Genomic DNA, 18,462 nt, shown 5'->3' with positions numbered 1-18,462 from the left:
AAAACATCTTTGACAGTTAAAGTATATATCACACAATTATTTTGAAAGCCTGTACCTTTGAATTTTCCATGACGCTCTCAATGCAGTCAAAGTAGGAAAGCTCGTTGACAGGCTCGTTGGGATTATCTAAGAGCCCTCTGACAGCCTGTACACAGAAAGAAATGATAATAACTTAAACTACAATGGACACACCACTGAACATTCCTGCTATGATGCTACACTTTTATCAGCCACTTCATTTAGAGAAAGGGAATGCTATGACTGTAAATCAAGCTGATGAGAATAAACTGCCTTGATAAATCATGTTAATCAAGCCTTGAAATGCAGTCGTATTGTTACTTGAGTATACTGTAAGTGCATGTAGGCCTCAGTATGCAAAAATGCTTTGGTTCAAACAGTGTCACTAATGCACTTACTACAATTAATGGGAGTAATCAAATGCAAAATAGATGGAAGGAAAGGGTGAAAAATGCATCTAGTTTCCCTGATTAAAAACATACAGGCATGTACAGGCAACAGAAAACAGGCCTGAAGAGAAGGAGTGTGTGTGTGTGTGTGTGTGTGTGTGTGTGTGTGGTACAGTGTGTGTGAGGGTGGCTACCTCCAGCTCCCTGAGGGCGTTGTCACACTCCTTTTGTCCTGCTGCTTGCTGGGTACAGAGCGTGATCAGCTGGTTAATACTCTCTGTCACTGCCCTGAAACACACAGGCAGCCACACAGGCTATTTAGCTCTCACATGTGTCCTCTGCATGCACACACAGCCTGGCTTCACTCACACTCACTCACACATGCTTTTAGCTCCCCTATTCAAGCATGGCACTGCCGGCCTCTCACTGCGATAGGCTAACACGCGGCACAGGAGTGCCGAGATTGTCTCGAGTTTGTGTTCAGCCTTGCTGAGCACAGACAGGCCCTAGCCAAGGCTTCCATCTTCCTAATTAGACAGAGAGAAGTCAGTCAGGCCCAAAGCCCTGCGGGACCAGCTGCTGGCTTCTCACTACATACTCCCTCTAGCAAAACCGAACAGACACAGCCAGGGAGTGGCATACAGATGCAGCAGGGAGATGTTTTGTGACATTTAAGCATAAAATCTGAATTCTTTATAATTTGATACAGGCTTGAATCTAGACTGGGATTCGTATGTAGGACAAAAAGGTTCAGTTTACTTGCAAATACAGAGAAAAAAGAACGTCTGATACATATCAGGTGCTATCTGCGTCTTATCCCACCTTGCTGCCACAGCTAGGAGATTCTTGGCATTGGCTGCACCTGGATCCACAGACAGAGACTTGGCAGCCAGCAGCAGCTTACTGGACGCCATGGAGATGTTCTTTAGATTACCAATAACTTGGATCTGGTCGTCCTTGCACTACAGAGGCAGGGAAAATGGAAAATACAAGTGATTTTTAAGATGGATTTAGCATATTTACTGTATCAGCAACAGCTGTCAAGGGATAAGGTATTGCAAAGAATATGTTTAACCCATTTATGCCCAAATACTTTAGTATGATGAAGAAAAATGCCACAACATTCTTCTGATTAGTCTAAAGTCTTGAAATCTGGTACTTACATATTTGGGTTAATACTAACAGTACAATTTTGACATTTTTTTTCACACTGCACCACTTGTAGTTTGTGAGATACAACTGTCTTTTCCTAAAATATTATGTAATATATTGCAAAACAGTTGTCCCATGTGTTTAAAAAAAAAGAAAAACTCTTCTGCAAAAAGTTTTAACCAATTTTGAAAATGTCTTCAGACTTTTGCTTAGACATGCCCAGAGAACACTCAAACAAAAGGAAATGTAAAAAAAATCAGTTGCGGGCACTAATGTGTCCCAACCACCTATATCCTCTCTCTTCGCTCAGCAGGGCTCTTTGAGCCTGATTAAAGCTTGATTGTCATGCTACATCAACTTCAATCCCTGACGATCTTTCCAAATTAATGAGCAAAATAAGCAGAACAAGAACATCACAAGATCTCATTACATCTGACTGTGTTAGTGCTCTTGGGGACAATCACGTGCCTAAGTGAATTAGATGAAAACGTCTAATTAACAAATGACTTAAATAGCTTAGGTAATAAAGAGACACAAAAAATATGGGCTTGGCCCCTCAGCATTAAAAACTTTTGCATTTGTCCATCAAACGTTTGAATGCTTCTGTGTTTGTGTGTGTGTGTAAATAAATGGTAGCAGTGGATTACCGCTGAACTGTTTCAATGGAGTGTGGAGGGGGTTGTATGATTATGAAACCTACTTGGGTGTGTCCTGCCATCTCAATGCCAGCATCCAGGAACTCATCAAAGTCTTGGCTGAACTTCCCTGAGGCTGCAGCCAGCTGGCTGCTGGTTCCACGAGAGGAGTGGACGACCTCGCCTGCAGAGTGGTTGAGTTCAGCTGCTGTGTGGTTCAGATCACTCTGGGCTTCCTGGAACGTCTTACAGCAGGGAGGGAGCTTCAAAGACAAGACACACACCAATTAGGGCACAATGTAGTACACAGACTATCAAAAAACCAAGTCAAATGGAAATAACCTGTTCAGTCATGGGGTGGAATTTTATGTATGCGTTCAGAACAGATGTTTTGTGTCAATATAAATACACTAAATGTCAAGAAATCCCCAAGTAAAGATGGGACTCACAATCTCCACCAGCAGCTTCTTGCTGGCCTCACCGATGCTCCTGAGTGCCATGTCCACATCTTTTTGGCCTGGCAGGCAATTCACACAATTGTTCAGGGAGTGTGACACTGCTTTGGCCACCTGAAACACAGCACAACGCTCTGTCAATGGACTGCCATTAGTCATTCTAACAATGTGCTACACAATACAAAGTCCCAGAGCAAAGCTATAAGGGGAAAAACATCTCAGATGCAAATTGGGCTCACAGCGGTGCACAGTAATCCGTGTCACTAATTTATGCTGCTGTCACAGATATATGCCAAACAATATGTTTATCCCCTGAAGGGCTGCAGGAGAATGAGCAGTTTTACTCTGGCACTCCTGAGAGAGGAATACCAGGCGAGAGGCAGAGCAGAGAGAAAATAGCAACGCTTAGAGGGGATGATTGTTATGGAAAGAAGAAATGTTTACAAACCAGTAGAGGAGAAAGAGAGGGGCCTAAGAGAAACAATGTGATCGCTACATGCATATCACTACCTCTGGGGTATATATTACTGGGAGCTGTGCTACCTGTGCCAGTCTTTGCTGACTCTCAGCATCTCCTGGATGAACCAGAGCCTGATGGGCTTCATGGATCAGCATCGCCGAGCCTTCCATGACACACTGGGCTGAATCCAGCATCGCAGCTGCAGCCTGGGGCTCTTTGGTACTGGCTGCCACACCTCTGGCTGCTTGAGCCAATGTCCTTAAAGCTTGTGCTGTTTCTCTGGCAGCAACACCTGTGAAAAGAAAACAGAAGTGTGGAAGTGCCGTAAACCTGCATTCTATCAAATGGCCAGCAGGGGGCAACTCCAGATGTTGCAAAAAACAACTGTATAGAATTCTATGAGAAAATTACACTCCTTTTACTTGATGTATTACTTCAGTTCATTTAGTATATTTTGGTCCCATTTAGAGTAAAATATATGACATGCATGGTGTGCTTTAGGGGGCGAGGCTATCTTGTGACTGACAAATCACTTTCATGATGCAATTCTGCTTTTTTTATCTTAGAACTTTGACCCATGCATATTGTATTTTCAGTCGCTGAAAGTTAATCGTAGGATTTTGGCCGCCTAAAAAAGGCTTTTCAGTGTTGGCTCCTAAAAGACAGTCGCCTGGCTTTTTCGTTTTTGCACAATGCTAACCCATAACTAAGCTCCACCCTCTAGTCCACAACTAGCACCAAAAAACAAGGATGGCTACAGCCAAAATGCCCTATTTGTGGCTACAAGATGGTAGTCCAGTGGCCTTTTCTTTTATACAGCCTATAGTAAATAGCCTACTAAAAAGCCAAGATACAGCCTGACAATTAAATGTGCATAAAAGATATTTACTGTTGTAACTATGGATATAATATTCCCCAGATACAGAGGAAATATGTTGTTAACAATCTGCTATGCTGAACATTGTTATGTACAGAGAGTGAGTAACCAGGTTTCTGTGGAAATTAAAACTGACGTTTCATTAAACATTAATTTCTATCTCATTAGATTTACTTTGCAGCCGTCGTGTTTAAGGAATACAAACTGAGAGGTATGTGTTTTTCCTGTCTTTACTATAATTGTTATTGCATTGTGCAAATCAGCTGGCAGGGGCTAGGCGTAACACACTGAGAACAGACTGTGATACTGAAATGCCCTCATTGTTTAAATAAATGAGTTAATATAATAAATATGGCTCCACATGGGAGGTACCCTTAACTTATTATACACAGAGCCGAGAAGAAAAGCAGCAAATTGCATCAAATTGCATTAACCAGCCAAGTGGAGCCATTTGCTGATGGAATGTTAAATCTAGTGAAATAAGATTAATGAGTAGTGAGCAGCACCGTGGGCCACAGCATGAAGTGCTGCCTGGGAGCTTTCATTGTTAGAAATGCTTTTCTCTATCTGTCTTCATCTCTCCTCCCCTGAGATCCTCAATTGGGCCAGAATTGACGGCAAATCAGCCAAGCCATGTTGGATTCAAAGTGTTCAGTTTAAGGCAATAGTGATAGCACAAATAAAAGAGTCATAATTTTCTCTGCCTGCTTTATCCACACACCCCCGCTTGGCACAGTTTAAAGAAACAACTTTTTTCATTAAAAATGACAGTCAGCAATTCACATATATTTATTATATCTTTCTATTCTGGCAATGTTACTACTAACTACAGCCAACAGTTTGGAGAAGTAGGTAGAAATACCTGCAAGCCAAGCAATGCCCCTTTGTGGACAGGGGCAGCTGCTAAACATACCGCTAAACCTTGCCATCAGACAGCTCTTGCCGATAGGTAACTGAAGCTGTTATATCTAACTGTGATCTTTTCCACCAGACTCCTTTGACAAAACCAGGTGTTTTACTTTGCAGAACAAGAGAGTTGCTGGTCTAGCACTGCCTTGATTGCTTACTCTGTGTATTCTGTGTCATTTGTGACTTTCACAAATCTAAACTAACCCTTTAAAACACCAATGTCACACAATAAAACTAACTGATCGAGGCAGCATTAAATAAGAACCTCACGTTTTCTGCAAGGTAAATTACTTTTCTTGTCAAAGCAGTCTGGTGGCTTTGAGAAGAGCATCGCCAACGCACGGCTTCAGTTCCCTGTTAGAAAGGGCTGATTATGACTTTATCAGGTGGCTTTTAGCTGCTGCCCCCATCCACAGCAGTACATTACTTAGCCTCCATGTTGGTACTCCTGCCTGCTTCTACAAAATGGGGCCGTGCCGACCTTAAAGAACTGTAGATAATACATTGACTATGGATAAGTGCTTCATAGAACCCCACTTCCTGAATTCAAAACTATCCCTTTAATATTCCTAGACACATCTTTTACCTGTATAATGTTCATTGCCCTGTGCAGCACATGTCAGCAGCTGGGCCATGGAGGAGCCCACAGCCTTAGATGTGCTTCCTAAATCCTGAGCACACTTCTCCAGCTGTGGGAGCAACAGAAAACACAAATAAACCATTTGATTCATCATGAGATGTCCTTATCATGTAAGTATGCCTACAGTTGGATATGAGTACTCTAGTAAAATGTTTCAATTGAACTTCACAGCTGATGTTGCTATATACTGACCGTTTCCCCAGGAAGAGGTTTTAGTTGGGCGTCAATGACCGACATCTTTGCATCCTGAAGCTCGCTCTTTAGTGTTTGCACAGTTTTGAGGGCCGAATCGATCTCTAGAGGACCACAGGCTTCATGGGCCTTCAAAAGACACACATAAATGTTTCTCACATGCACCCATCCATTATGCAGGGCAGGCAGGATGTCAGCCTATATGCTGTGCTTGGTATCTCTAAATGAGATCAAAGAGCTGGGCTTACCTGCCTTACAACAAACAAGAGCAACACATTTGCTGCATCAGTGAGATGACTCCTGCTATCTATAACAGTGTTATGTATACATTAGATACCTTCAGGGTGGCCGTCCTGAGCTCAGCCAGGCAGGTAGCCAAGTTCTTAGCACACTGGCCCAGTTGCATAGCAGCAGCCTGGTCAGCCACAGTCGGAACTGCAGACTTTGCAGATGTCACCATCTTACTTCCAGGCTGAGATATGGTGACAGAACAACAAAAAATTCATTAGCACTAAAGGAGCAGATTCTTTATCCGATGACAGAGAGTTTGATAGTTGCTGACTGTGTAAAAGGTCTGACCTGCAGGAAGCTCTGGCTGGCCATGATGAGGGCAAGCTGGGCACCAAGCTCCTCGGGCTGTGCCTGGCTGCTCCTCATCCCCTGCACCAGCTGGGGAATACTATCTGCTACTGCCTGCCATTGAAACACACCAATAATGAATGCATCATATCCACATCATCATGAATGAAAGAGAAAGGTTCTGCATAAAAGAAACATTTTAAGGATTATGTTTGAAGCATATTAATTGATATTATTATTTTTTAAATACATCAGTAAAAAGAGCACACAATCATACCTTGCAGCTGTGCACTAGCTGTTGGTGTGAGGCAGTATTTTTGTTGGAAGCAGCAGCATTCTGGGCAGCTGCGATGGTCTGAGTAGCAGCAGCCGCTGCCTGCTTAGCAGCTATCTGTTCAGGAGATACAAATGGAAATGATTTAGGCCAAAGTAAGAAAGTGGTGCCTGGCAGAGAGTAACATTTACTTCTGCTCTGTGCAGTATTATGCTGTCATGATCTGTACTCAGACAGACTTGTTCTAATCACACTAAGAGGGTCACAAACCAAACACTATGTAAGGAGAGGGAAATGGGATAAATTGCAGTGCTCTATCTTTATTTCACGAGATGATCAGCGTTGCTTTTCTCTTGCTGTGTTTCCAAACCTACAGCACTGAAAACATACTGCTTAGCTCACATTAATTCATAGACACAAGACAAGCTTTGAAGTGATTGAAACCAGGGGGAGAAGACATTCCTTGTTGAGTGGATGAGGAGGCGAGGATGATAAAAGAGAGCCAGAATACATGATATCATTATGCTGAGAGAAAAAAACACAAGACTGAACTACATGTAGAACTGACATATCATGTCTACATGCAGAATGGGTAGGAGCAGAATTTTCCAGTATTGTGGTGTGCTTTCTAAATTGAAATAAAAGCATGTGGAATCACTGTGTCAGAGAAAATAGGTAAGATTAATGAGGTCTTAAAGGGTGACTGTGAAAAGTGTTACATTCACAGATTCATGACACTTTGGTCTCAATGGCTCACACATTTCCTTGATGGAGGCGACCGTTAGCACCATAACTGTGACCATCTGATGCAAGCAGGCGGACTGAGATATATGTCTGATATCAGGCTGATCCTAGCCCCCGGTAATGCATAGTTTATGTGGCTAGGAAATTGAACATTGGACGCTCTGTAGCCGAGAGGGGGTAGTCATTAAGGGCAAACTGATACCAAAGGCTAAACACAGATCTTTACACTCAGATAGCTCATTCAAAGCACTAATGGGATTTATAGCTCACTGCTATGGGAAAAGAGAAATAACACACACAAATTTACTAAATGGGCTGTTTTTGTACAAATGACTGCTGAGGCATTTCATGATTCGCATTCTGGCATGTGTTTCCTCAAGCCGGATGTTTAAACTCCCCATTTGTTTCTATTATGTTGGATACAAAAGAGATGACAAAATGTGGAAAATAGATGTTTCTGTTACATCTTTGCTGGTAGCGAGAAACAAGGAGGAATGTTTTGATCAAGGTCAAACAATACATAATAATATAGATGAGAACATGTTGCCTCCAATGACTCACCTCCAGCCTGTTGACCAGTTTTTTCTTTATTGCATTCTGAGCTGCAGCATTAGTGGCTACACGTAAACCCTCAGCAGCCTCTCTGAGCCGCTGCTGCTGGTCCTCATTCTCTGGATAAGCTGCCGCCCCCTGAGAGCACACAAACAAAAACACATCAACAAACACACACACACACACACACACACACACACAATATGTAACAATATCTATCAGACCCCAGCAATGAAAGTTTAACAACTCTTGTTACACGCATTGTGCAATAGATGCAAATATGAATTTAGCACTGTCTGCTTTCTGGCAGTTTCCAAGGAAACCGTCAGTGCCAGATACCCACTTCCTCTTTGATAATGGCAGTGATGTGGTGATTAATGTGTCACAGATCAAAAACATCCAACGTGCCATGGGCAGCGTTTCACTTGCCTGGGTATTTCACACTGATAGTATCCTGCTCGACAGTGCCAGGGGCTTATTAAGAGCCACTGATGCTGCACCCTTTCATTTCGGATGTGAAATGATGCTAGTAGCTAGTGCGTAGCTAGTAATGCCAAAATGTGTATTCTATCAAATGAAAGAAGTTGAGTTCAGTTCATCTTTGCACGCATTCAGTATGACATTAGAAATGCAAGAGCACCAAGGCAGTGCTGATAGAAAAAGAAAAGCTGAATGCACAATATCAACAGCTGTGGTTCAAACAGATTATTTACAATTGGGTTAAACTAACTGCTAGGTTTTCTGTATTAAAATGGAATAAAATACTAATTAAAATACAGAAAATGTAATGTAAAAACAACAGAAAGCAAATTATTAAATTGAGGTATTTAGGTTACATTACTAGTTAAATGCTTAAATTCTTGATATTATCCTTAAAACAACCATTTGTATATCATCCACACACCCCGTACTACAAAAAACATTGTTTTTCTTGCATGTAGGGTGTCAAATGTGATAAAAATTGACAATAATCATACCCTGGACCTTTAATTACTGAAAAACCATTTTACTTCTTCTCAAAAAGGGAAACTTAATTTAGAAAATGGTCTAAAGTTTAAATTATAATAAAGCATTTGTTCAACCAAATAACCCTTCATATCTTTATTGCATCATTGTAACTGGCGATAATAATAATAATAATATTAATAATAATAATAATAATAATAATAATAGTAAGCATACAACTGGAGTCGTGTGAGAGTTTGTAAAAATGGATGTTTTGATATAATTTTGCTGTTTTTTAGACACAGCCTTTTTCTATTCATCAAGAATTTTCAAAATTTTTGGATTCTTCATTCACTGGAGGCACGTGATAAAACATTTTCTACAATAATTTAAGGTAACACAGGGTGAGTAATTTATATATAAATGGTAAATTTAATCTTTAAGCAAATAGTCATTCATATTTACTGCATTACATGGTGAGAGTAAACCACTGTTCTTACCTTAGCTGCCTCCACCATCCGGGCTGTGGCATCAGCCAGGAGTTTGGCTGCAGCAAGCAGCTTCTTTGAGTTGTCAACATCAACTTCTGCCTCTGCATCAGATCTCATGGCATTAACCAAGTCAGAGGTGGCCTGGGCTAACACCCTGGCCTGACGCACCATCTCGCCTGTTCACACATACAGACAGTGAGTAAGTAAACAAGCCCATATTGCAGCTGAAATTCAGTTTGTGCTGCAGGGCTGAATTGGAGCCTCTGTCCGTGTACATTTCTTTTTGTTTTTTTCAGATAAAGCTGCTGTCCAGATTGTTGTAGATTTGTATCCATTTCGACAGCCAGAAGAGAACAGAAAGTGATGTTTATATATCAGAATTGCCATCATTTGTTTCAGTTGAGTCTGTGAAGATAAAATAACCAATAGACTATGTCTATTTTTGACTAATCCTGTGAAAAAAACAATGTAATTGATGCAAAAATCCTTTTGACTGAGACTTACACAACCACATATAGATATAGAGATATTAAAGGGATGAGTATTTTAAGTAGAAATGGTGACAGAATGTCTGATCTGTAGTTGACAAATGAATCATCTCATGCTATAGATTATCATACACTAGTGCGGCTTCTGTTAGTGTCCTCGCTTTGCTAAGTCACACCGTTGTTTTCACCTTTATGAACTTTTAGAGCTGAAGGTTTCTAGTGAGTCATCCTCTCTCACACGAATCAAAGTCTTTGAAATATATGTAACATCTCCCCACACACCTGCTATATAAAGCTGTGTTTCCCAAACACCCACCTCCAGCTTGAAATAACTCACCCAGAGAAGTCTGTGAAAGACAAAGACATCTAGGTGCTTTACAACCTACATCCAATGGCCTTGGGAATCCACAAATACTCTATCTGTAGAATGGACTCTAATCACTAAATGCTGATCTATTGCCACAATTTTCTCCTTTTTTCAAGTTGATTTATAAAAGGTAAAAAGTTTGTCCTTACAAAATATGCCCTGGTCATGTGTTTCCTTTTAAGTTTCAAAGCCTCCCTGATCCTGATTGAGACCAGACTGAGGGCTCTGTAGTGGTTTTGGATGACATGTTTCCTACAACCCCTTGAGAATTGGCTGGGTTAGGAAATTCTTCAGCCTCATGGCTTGAACCATAACAAATAACCTGAGCTTTGACAGTGTTTCCACAGAATTTTTTAGATCACTTAAGATGGACACAAATATGGACAATATCTTAGGGCTTATGCACTCAAAACCCATGAGAACAAGTGAAGTGGAAGAAGGTATTTAGTCCTTGTTGTGAGATACCAAACAACTTTAATTAAAAGCATTTTTAACTGGACAACACCCAAAACTTTATCAAAACTTCTGTGTACTCACCAGCATCCCCCATAGAAGTGAAAATGTTCTCTGTCACATTCATGATGGTGTCAGTGGCCTGGTCGTAACGTCCGATGGGCTCTCCGCAGCTGGCGTAGTGGCGTACGTGCTGCAGCAGGTCGCTGAGGGCCTGGCTCACCACACCGGCTGCTGCTCCGACCTGCTTCAGTAGCTCGCCATCGTCACTGGCCGAGCGGCAAGCCTTGACGCAGGTTTCCACGGAGCGGTCCACCAGCTTCCCGGCCTCGACAAGCTGCTCCTGACACACTGGGGAGCTGATGGTTGGGCTCACCACCTGCACCACACACAGCAGTCATTAGTAGCAGAAACTCAGGAGGATTAGAACATTTGTAGACTTACATGGTATGAGAAAGACCAAGATATGGCACATAAAAATGTTTTGGAATTTTAAAAAAAAGTTAAATACTGCACTTATTAATCTGTAACAAAGCCATAATGGCCAGTGTCATACATCCTCCTTGGATGATTTGCCTCCTGTTGTTATGTCCTTTACCTACTTGGCTACTGAGTTGAACAAGTTTGAGATCAGTACCTTGGTGCAGGCAACCAGCTGTGAGGTGGACAGGGCACACTGAGTGGCAGCTGCGATCACCCGGTTCTGCAATATGGTGTCCTCAGCCACCTGGGCCACGTTCTTGGCCTTCAGGACTAACATAGCAGCTGCATTGGCCACTGCTTTGGCCAGATTCATCAGGGTGTCCTGCAACATATTAATCAATGTCCTTCACTGAAACCCAGCACAGCTGCGCACATGTGAGTGAAGGGATCACAGGAATAAATATTTTTAACTCATTTTGATTTGTTGATATAGTGTGAATACTGGACATCGAGTGCACAAAGAATAACAGTAGTTTAACAGTAAAAATACCCTAAAGGGAAAATTTGGATTTTTTTGAAGTGGGGTTGTAAGACCTTCTTATTCATAATCAGTGTATTACCTACAGTAGTTCACGGTTGGTACATCCCCAGTTTGGAGAAGCAGGCAGGAGTACTAGCACAGAAGCTAAGCAATGTACTGCTGTGGATGAGGCAGCAGCAAAATTTAATTTACATGTAATACACTGACAATGGATAAGTACCTCATGCAACCCCAGTTCAAAAACTCCAAGCTATTCCTTTAAGCAAGAGGCAGATAATGATTATATATTTTAGGATGTAAATAAAAAATTATATCTGTTTTATTAAGTAAAGCATTGATCTTGATGTAGTATAACAGTATTGGCTCAAAGTCCACAAGATCAGAAATATGGATGATATACAGTATGAGTAATCTTCTCCAGAGATAAACAGTAAAGAGAGTGGTTTCGAGGCCACAAGGAGACATCTAGGAAATGAAAGATGTGTGTGTAGCAGCTAAATGAATTTCAGTGTAAAAGCATGAATGAGACAGCTAATAGAGGCTGCAACACAACCATAGGTTAATACATCACTGTATTGTCATTTAACTACTAAAATCTCTCCTTCTGACACTTTATATAATCAACATAGTAACCACCTCAGATTTTATTATTAGACTGTTACTTTGAGTGTGTATTGACATTTTTAAAGCAGGCCTGAGACTATGTGTGTCTTCCTGTTTGGCCAGCAGTGTCATAGGAACAGTGAGTGGGTGGCGTCCAACCTGGAACTTCTCATCAGTCTCGCCCTCCCCCATGTGACGGAGCATATCCCCGCTGGCCTGTCCGATGCTTCCTGCCGCAGTCAGCACCGTCTGTCTGGGCTGTACGAGGATGACATCACCACATTCATTACTCTGGCCTGGCCTGGTCTCACACAGGCAGGACATGATTTATCTAAAACAGACTTCTGGATCAAAACTCATCCCAAAACACCTTCATCTTCACTGGGACACTGATATGAATCAAAACATGCGGCTTTGTGGCTACTGGGATTACAATGAAGTCCAAGTCAGGACAATAATCAGTGGGCGTCTCACCTCAGCGGCTGCAGGCTCAACGGACCGGAGCAGATCTGACACAGCTCCTGCCAGCATCCTGGCAGCGCCCATGAGCTTGTGTCCACTGCCCACCTCATCGTCCATTAATGCCGCAAGCAGCTTGACACCCTTGGACATTTCCGTGAGGTTGGAGGAGATGGTGGTGATGGCGCAGCCCACCGCTGTGTAGTCCGTTTCTGTGGGCTCGCCTGTGAAGGATGGATGGCCGTCATTACAAACTACACCTCTGCTGTGGATCTTAATTTGTTGCGCTGATGCCACATTGATTTAACTAATCCAGGGGGCAGCTTGCGTGTCATATGCTGTAACACACACATCAGTGTCAGTGTCATAATTAGAGCCTGTTTGAGATGGTTCCACCGAGATGAGCATGTTGATGAAGCAAGTGGCCGTGAAGAAGAAAAACTTTGTATTAGCTAGTGGAGGGAGCGTAAGTGCAACCAAACAGATGGCGAGGTAAGATTAAAACCCTACAAAAAAGCTGGCAGGAACTTGATTGGCGTTGTGCCAAACAACAAAGGGAACAGAGAGAGGCACTGCTAGTTAGATGAGCTTCAGGACAACAAGTTCAAGATTTATTTATCAGTAAAAATATCTATCAGGGAAAAAAATCTTTGTTTAAGAAATCATCATAAGTGAGGGCTTAATGCTGACTTGGAAAATGTTTTTTAATTTTTTTTATTTTACACCTTGTGGTTACAATCATGTAAAGATAAACAGTATTTTCACAAAAATATACAACTCAGAGTTAAAAAATAAACTAGAATTCTGATAGAAATAGACGAATACTAAAGCTGTTTAGTATTCTCTGGGCACTCACCTGCTGTGAGATTGACCACAGATGCTGTTCCAGCGGTGATGGCATCAACCTGAGAGTGGATTTCATGTTTGGATTCATCCACTTTGTTCTGAACCCAAACCCTGGATGCCTTTTGGTGGAGGAGGAAAAGGAGAGCTATTGGCTTTCATCACAGTGGGTGATTTTCAGCTCATATAAACTTTCTCATGCAGGATTAAAGGACTAGGGCTGTGCAACACCTACGGCTTTGGAAATGCTCAAGCATTAAATACAGCCTCCCTATTTACAGTCAGTTCTGTATCCTAATTAGATTTGAGAAATATGATGGACTTTGATGCAATGCAAATGTTTAATTCTATCTAATCTGTCTTTGCTTTGCAAACCAGAGGCTGCAATATCAGAAAGCACACATTCATGAGTGTTCGAAAAGCGTAATTCAAGGAGTTTCTGTAAATGATGGGATGTGGAGGAGTAGTGTATCTTTCCGTGCTGCTTTTATTCTAAAATATTTCTCCAAACTGTGTAGTAAGTGGGAAGCAGACTTACCAAGTCATGGCCCAGTGGAGGCAGATTATCTACATATCCCAGGTCAGCCTGAGCCTGCTGCACAGCCTGCATACTGCTGTTTATGGTTCCCATCAAGGCCTGCTGGGCCAGACTCTGGCAACAACAAACAACAGAGACACAGAGTGCTGATGACAAAAACAGTCCAAATACACAATATGCATTGTATGTGGGTGCGAAAATCTCTGTATAGCAACCTAATGTCTATAAACCACAGGAGAAAGATGGGCTTTTAGTTCGAATATGAGGAACTTTTTATTCCCCATTTTAATCACAGCCCTCCTCGTATCATTCATTGTGGTTCATTGTTGACAGCTGGGAGCACAAGCAATATTTCAAATGCCGTAGAACAGATTTACATGATGTTTCATGATGTACCTTGACATTGTGTTCTGATATTAAAAAAAGAATGAGGAACCGAGCAGAGCAGCGGTGCCACATCATTTTCTCATTCCATCATTCCCTTCTCATTTTTTTTCAAGGTTGGATGTTACCATTTCATATCAAAATATGGTGACAAAGAGAGAATATGACATTTGTCCAAGACACTATCAGTGCCTTCCAATACCCATACCACCATACTATTAAGTGAGCCAGAAATAGATGTAGCATGACTCAATACATACTATGTCAAATGCCAAAAATACCAAAATGTCCTACTGCGTCGCATTTTGCAGTATGCAAGCCAACATGATTTTCTGGCTATTCTGGCTCACAATGTTCATGTCTCAATCCTCTGGTGATACATAACATTGACTGAGCTACACAGAGAGTATGAACAGATGACAGCAAGGTCATTGCGATTAATAAATGAGAAAGAGGGTCAGCATTCAAGGCATAATATTGTGATGAAGAATAACATTTTAAGAATGTCCCGATTGTATGTATACTGCATGCAACAACATGTACTTTGAAGGAGCAGCTGCAGTACAAACTAAAAATAAAGTAAAAAGAAAAAGTATGCAATTTGGAATGCAGCATGTTTGCTTGCAAGTGCCAACACTCTTACTCACCAGTGGGGGCATGTGTCCTCTGTGCATCTGGCCTGTGGTGATTTGCTGCTGGGCAGAGGGCATAGTACCCATATTGAAGGTGTCAGGGCCACCAATAGACCCAGAGCGAATTATACCTGGCAGTGCTACTGAGCCATGCTCCACACGACCAACCCGATTGAACTGCTGCTGCAAAATTGTGGACCTTATGAAGGAGAAAAGGAGAAAAGAGTAGCAGAAACTCAGGAGGATGTTGAGTTTTGTAATCAAAACTCAATTCAGGTATGACTTATGTTTCAGTGTGTATGCATATTCAACAAACATGCACAGGATGCACTCAAACCAAAGGATCTAAATGAAAATGTGTGCGTAATGAAAAGGTCAGTAAAGTGAAATGGTGCATTGTCTGTGTGTTTATGCAGTAGTACTCTGCTCTGCAAACTGACTAATGGAGGTGTTCTGCAGTTGACTATTTCCCTCTGTGTTACTTGTGACTGTATCTTTAAATTCAGATAATTGTCCCAGATGACAACGCCACTGCTTCTAATTTAAATGAGGAAAATTACAAAATTATAATTAAAACAATTATCACACTAACAACTGTTCCCACCGTGAGTTGGCATTGTCAGAAAAAAATATTGTACGGAAAAAAAATGTCTGTTTTCTTGCCCAGCTCAACAGATGCTCCTGACTCCATTGGTTAATTATGGCTTGTTTTGAGAGGCAGCAATTATGTTTTTGTGCTGAGAACCACAACATGAGTCAATTGGCCCATAAGCAGCAGGAATATGATGCCCCATTCTGCCAGTGAGTGGTTTCACTAAGAGCCATGTGGATTTCCAGTGACAACAAATTTCCAAGCTCTGTGTGATAGAGCCCTGGTCCATCAGCATTACCTTAATTTCCATCAGTCACTAAACTACAAGGGAAAATCAGGAGAGACGGCAACCAACTGGGAGATAAAAATTACTGAATAAAAAAGCTTTCAACAAGATGATATCTTAACCTGCGTGATATCGTAAACTTCCCAATGATGCAGCTCTCTTTTGTGAAATAAGATGATAATTATGTGCCCTCACCCTGAGGCAGCTTTGTGTTAAGGTTTGCGCAAACAAAAATAAGGACAAGGATGTAATTTAACAAACTGTATTTTGGAATCTTGAGAAGAACGTTATTTTATAATTCAAAGTGCCATTTTTGTGTTTAGTTCTAACATTACCTCTCTTGGGGGCAGGATGCTGCGCTGGCAGAAATGTAATTACGTGCACAATTAAACATTGAGGTTCATATTCATGAATAATAACTAGATTGTGGTTGCTGAATGAGAATGGTCAACATTCTCCTACAGTAGATAATATGACACTTTATATTAAGGTACGCATATTCACCATAAACTAGTTGATTACTAACATGCACTTAACAAATGTCAGCCAATGTTTTGTAGCAAAAAAGTATGAATAGTGTCCAACTAACTCTCAATTAAGCCTTTCATACTCAGAACGTATCAATGTACACAGGTTCTCTATTCTAAAGTTGCCTTCACACTTCATAGATCCATTATAGCACACAGCTACTGCAATTAGGAGTCCCCTTTGTTAAGTGTTTTGATAGACCTTGAAAAAAAATGGAGGTCTACTGAAATGCACCGATTCGTTTCCCATTCAGTGATAAAAGATTAAAGTCAGAACAAGCAGAAATTAATTAAGTAATGAATAGGTCATGAGCAAGACTTTGGAATGAGGAACATATTCATGAGGAAAGACATTTTAGTTAGGGTTAATAAAGACTTTGATCACGATTACCACTTGTATTTTGTCATATAATGTAAGAACAGACCAAATTTATTGAGTATTATTCAGGGAGAAAGAAACACTATGCTCATGCTAGACCCCCTTATAAGGCCAATAATTTGCAAAGCATATTAAGATCGTAATTCCTGTACAACAACTTCCTTACTTGGTATCATAAAGTAGTAATTAGGTGGTTATTGAGGGAAAAGTCTTACCTCTAATTAATGGCCTAGTAGTTGTAGAGGAAAGCAATAATAAAGTAAGTGCTTACTGGCTAATAAAGAACCAATACACTACATGTGTGCATCCTCTTAATCAACTTGTAAATGGTGAATATATATATATATAAATCATTAACAATAACTCATGAGCATTACTCACTTCTTAGGGGAACATGATTCCTCCAGCATGGTGGATTCTTCCTCTCCTTCGAGGCCAAAACGATCCTTACTCTGCTTCTGTAGAAAAAAACCCCACTCAGTCAACAACGTAGGTTGGAGAATTATATGTATGTTGAATTCATTAAAGCTTTTACATTCAACTTTAATGACTTGCCTTCTTCAGAATGATGTCAATGTATCCAGCAATAAGTTGGGATATCTGCTCTCCCTCTGTAGTCTGGACTGAGTAGTAACTCTCCTGGTACTCGCCGAAATCCTTTGTAACACATTGAAGACAGCAGAGATTCAGGAGAGTATTTTAACATCTATCTGGCATTGCTAAAACATTCTATACCTAATAAGCTTCTACGGTGCATCCCATTTCTCCAAAGAGCTGATTAAAAATTAGATGAAGTGAATCCCAAAACTGTGCACTTCAAAGCATTCTACAGAAATGCAAGGGTGAATATTTTTAGTTTAAATCAATGTTGGCAAATATACCTTAGAGTATTTTTTTCAAATTTGCATAATCTATTAATCTTTAAATGGAGTGCTTCTCTCCAATATGGGAGGAAAACAGACAGTACTGTTGCCAACAGCCGGTAAAGAAAATTGAAAAAGCTTTCAGATAAATAATACATCTAAATTCTGCACATTCTTCCCCAGGCATCTATTGTTAACTCAGATGAAATAGCTGGCTAGCATGCTGAAAACATTCAATACTGGAGTCTGAGGTCTCAACAATATTTTGGATGCCGTTTGGGTTGGGAAATAGAAACTGGGGGGGAATGATTGAATGTGTTATGCAGGGCTGTGTAAATCACAGTGTTCACCGAGATCCTGAATATGTGCACAGGATTGGGAGTGTATCATTGGACGTGAGAAATGTTGAGGACTTGATGCAGAGAGTCACACAGTACCAGGGTGAAGCTCTTGGGAGAGGCAGCCCATCTCTTGACTGTTGTCAGAGGCCACTCCTGCACCACATCCTTCGTCTTTTCATCCACTCGCATCACTGACTCTTTGGTTATCCCCAGCAGCCGCGGGACCAGCTTATTTTTACCCTTCATCTTTTCCTGTCAGATAGGAAAACATCAGACAACATTTACACCGGTGCTGTACACCTACACAGATGATTCATTCAAGGCGCGAACGCAAAATCGTTGTGCCGGGTGCTGTCGTAATACACATGCTGCGTCCACGGCTTAAAGCCCCGATTGGAGGAGGAGGAGGGCAGCTGTGAACTGACCCAGCA

At 41.2% G+C, this 18,462-nt stretch overlaps 1 protein-coding gene across 1 annotated transcript in view; it reads right to left on the bottom strand.

Moving 5' to 3' along the window:
- The window catches only part of tln2b (talin 2b), a 96,720-nt gene that overhangs the window by 28,363 nt on the left and 49,895 nt on the right, over positions 1-18,462 (bottom strand). Inside the window, exons 10-32 of the mRNA XM_059334792.1 lie at positions 18,128-18,283; positions 17,383-17,484; positions 17,209-17,285; positions 15,059-15,242; positions 14,028-14,141; positions 13,503-13,611; positions 12,662-12,870; positions 12,347-12,445; positions 11,258-11,425; positions 10,705-10,999; positions 9,322-9,488; positions 7,886-8,014; positions 6,584-6,697; positions 6,307-6,420; positions 6,065-6,199; positions 5,728-5,856; positions 5,482-5,584; positions 3,193-3,401; positions 2,644-2,763; positions 2,260-2,457; positions 1,230-1,369; positions 602-695; positions 56-145 (exon numbers count right to left, since the gene is read on the bottom strand). Coding sequence (XP_059190775.1) covers positions 56-145; positions 602-695; positions 1,230-1,369; positions 2,260-2,457; positions 2,644-2,763; positions 3,193-3,401; positions 5,482-5,584; positions 5,728-5,856; positions 6,065-6,199; positions 6,307-6,420; positions 6,584-6,697; positions 7,886-8,014; positions 9,322-9,488; positions 10,705-10,999; positions 11,258-11,425; positions 12,347-12,445; positions 12,662-12,870; positions 13,503-13,611; positions 14,028-14,141; positions 15,059-15,242; positions 17,209-17,285; positions 17,383-17,484; positions 18,128-18,283 — 3,255 coding nt within the window. The remainder of the gene's footprint in view (positions 1-55; positions 146-601; positions 696-1,229; positions 1,370-2,259; positions 2,458-2,643; positions 2,764-3,192; positions 3,402-5,481; positions 5,585-5,727; positions 5,857-6,064; positions 6,200-6,306; positions 6,421-6,583; positions 6,698-7,885; positions 8,015-9,321; positions 9,489-10,704; positions 11,000-11,257; positions 11,426-12,346; positions 12,446-12,661; positions 12,871-13,502; positions 13,612-14,027; positions 14,142-15,058; positions 15,243-17,208; positions 17,286-17,382; positions 17,485-18,127; positions 18,284-18,462) is intronic.

The sequence above is a fragment of the Centropristis striata genome, chromosome 6, assembly GCF_030273125.1.
Source record: "Centropristis striata isolate RG_2023a ecotype Rhode Island chromosome 6, C.striata_1.0, whole genome shotgun sequence".
Lineage (NCBI taxonomy): Eukaryota > Metazoa > Chordata > Actinopteri > Perciformes > Serranidae > Centropristis > Centropristis striata.
This window is presented reverse-complemented; position numbering and strand designations above follow the sequence as displayed.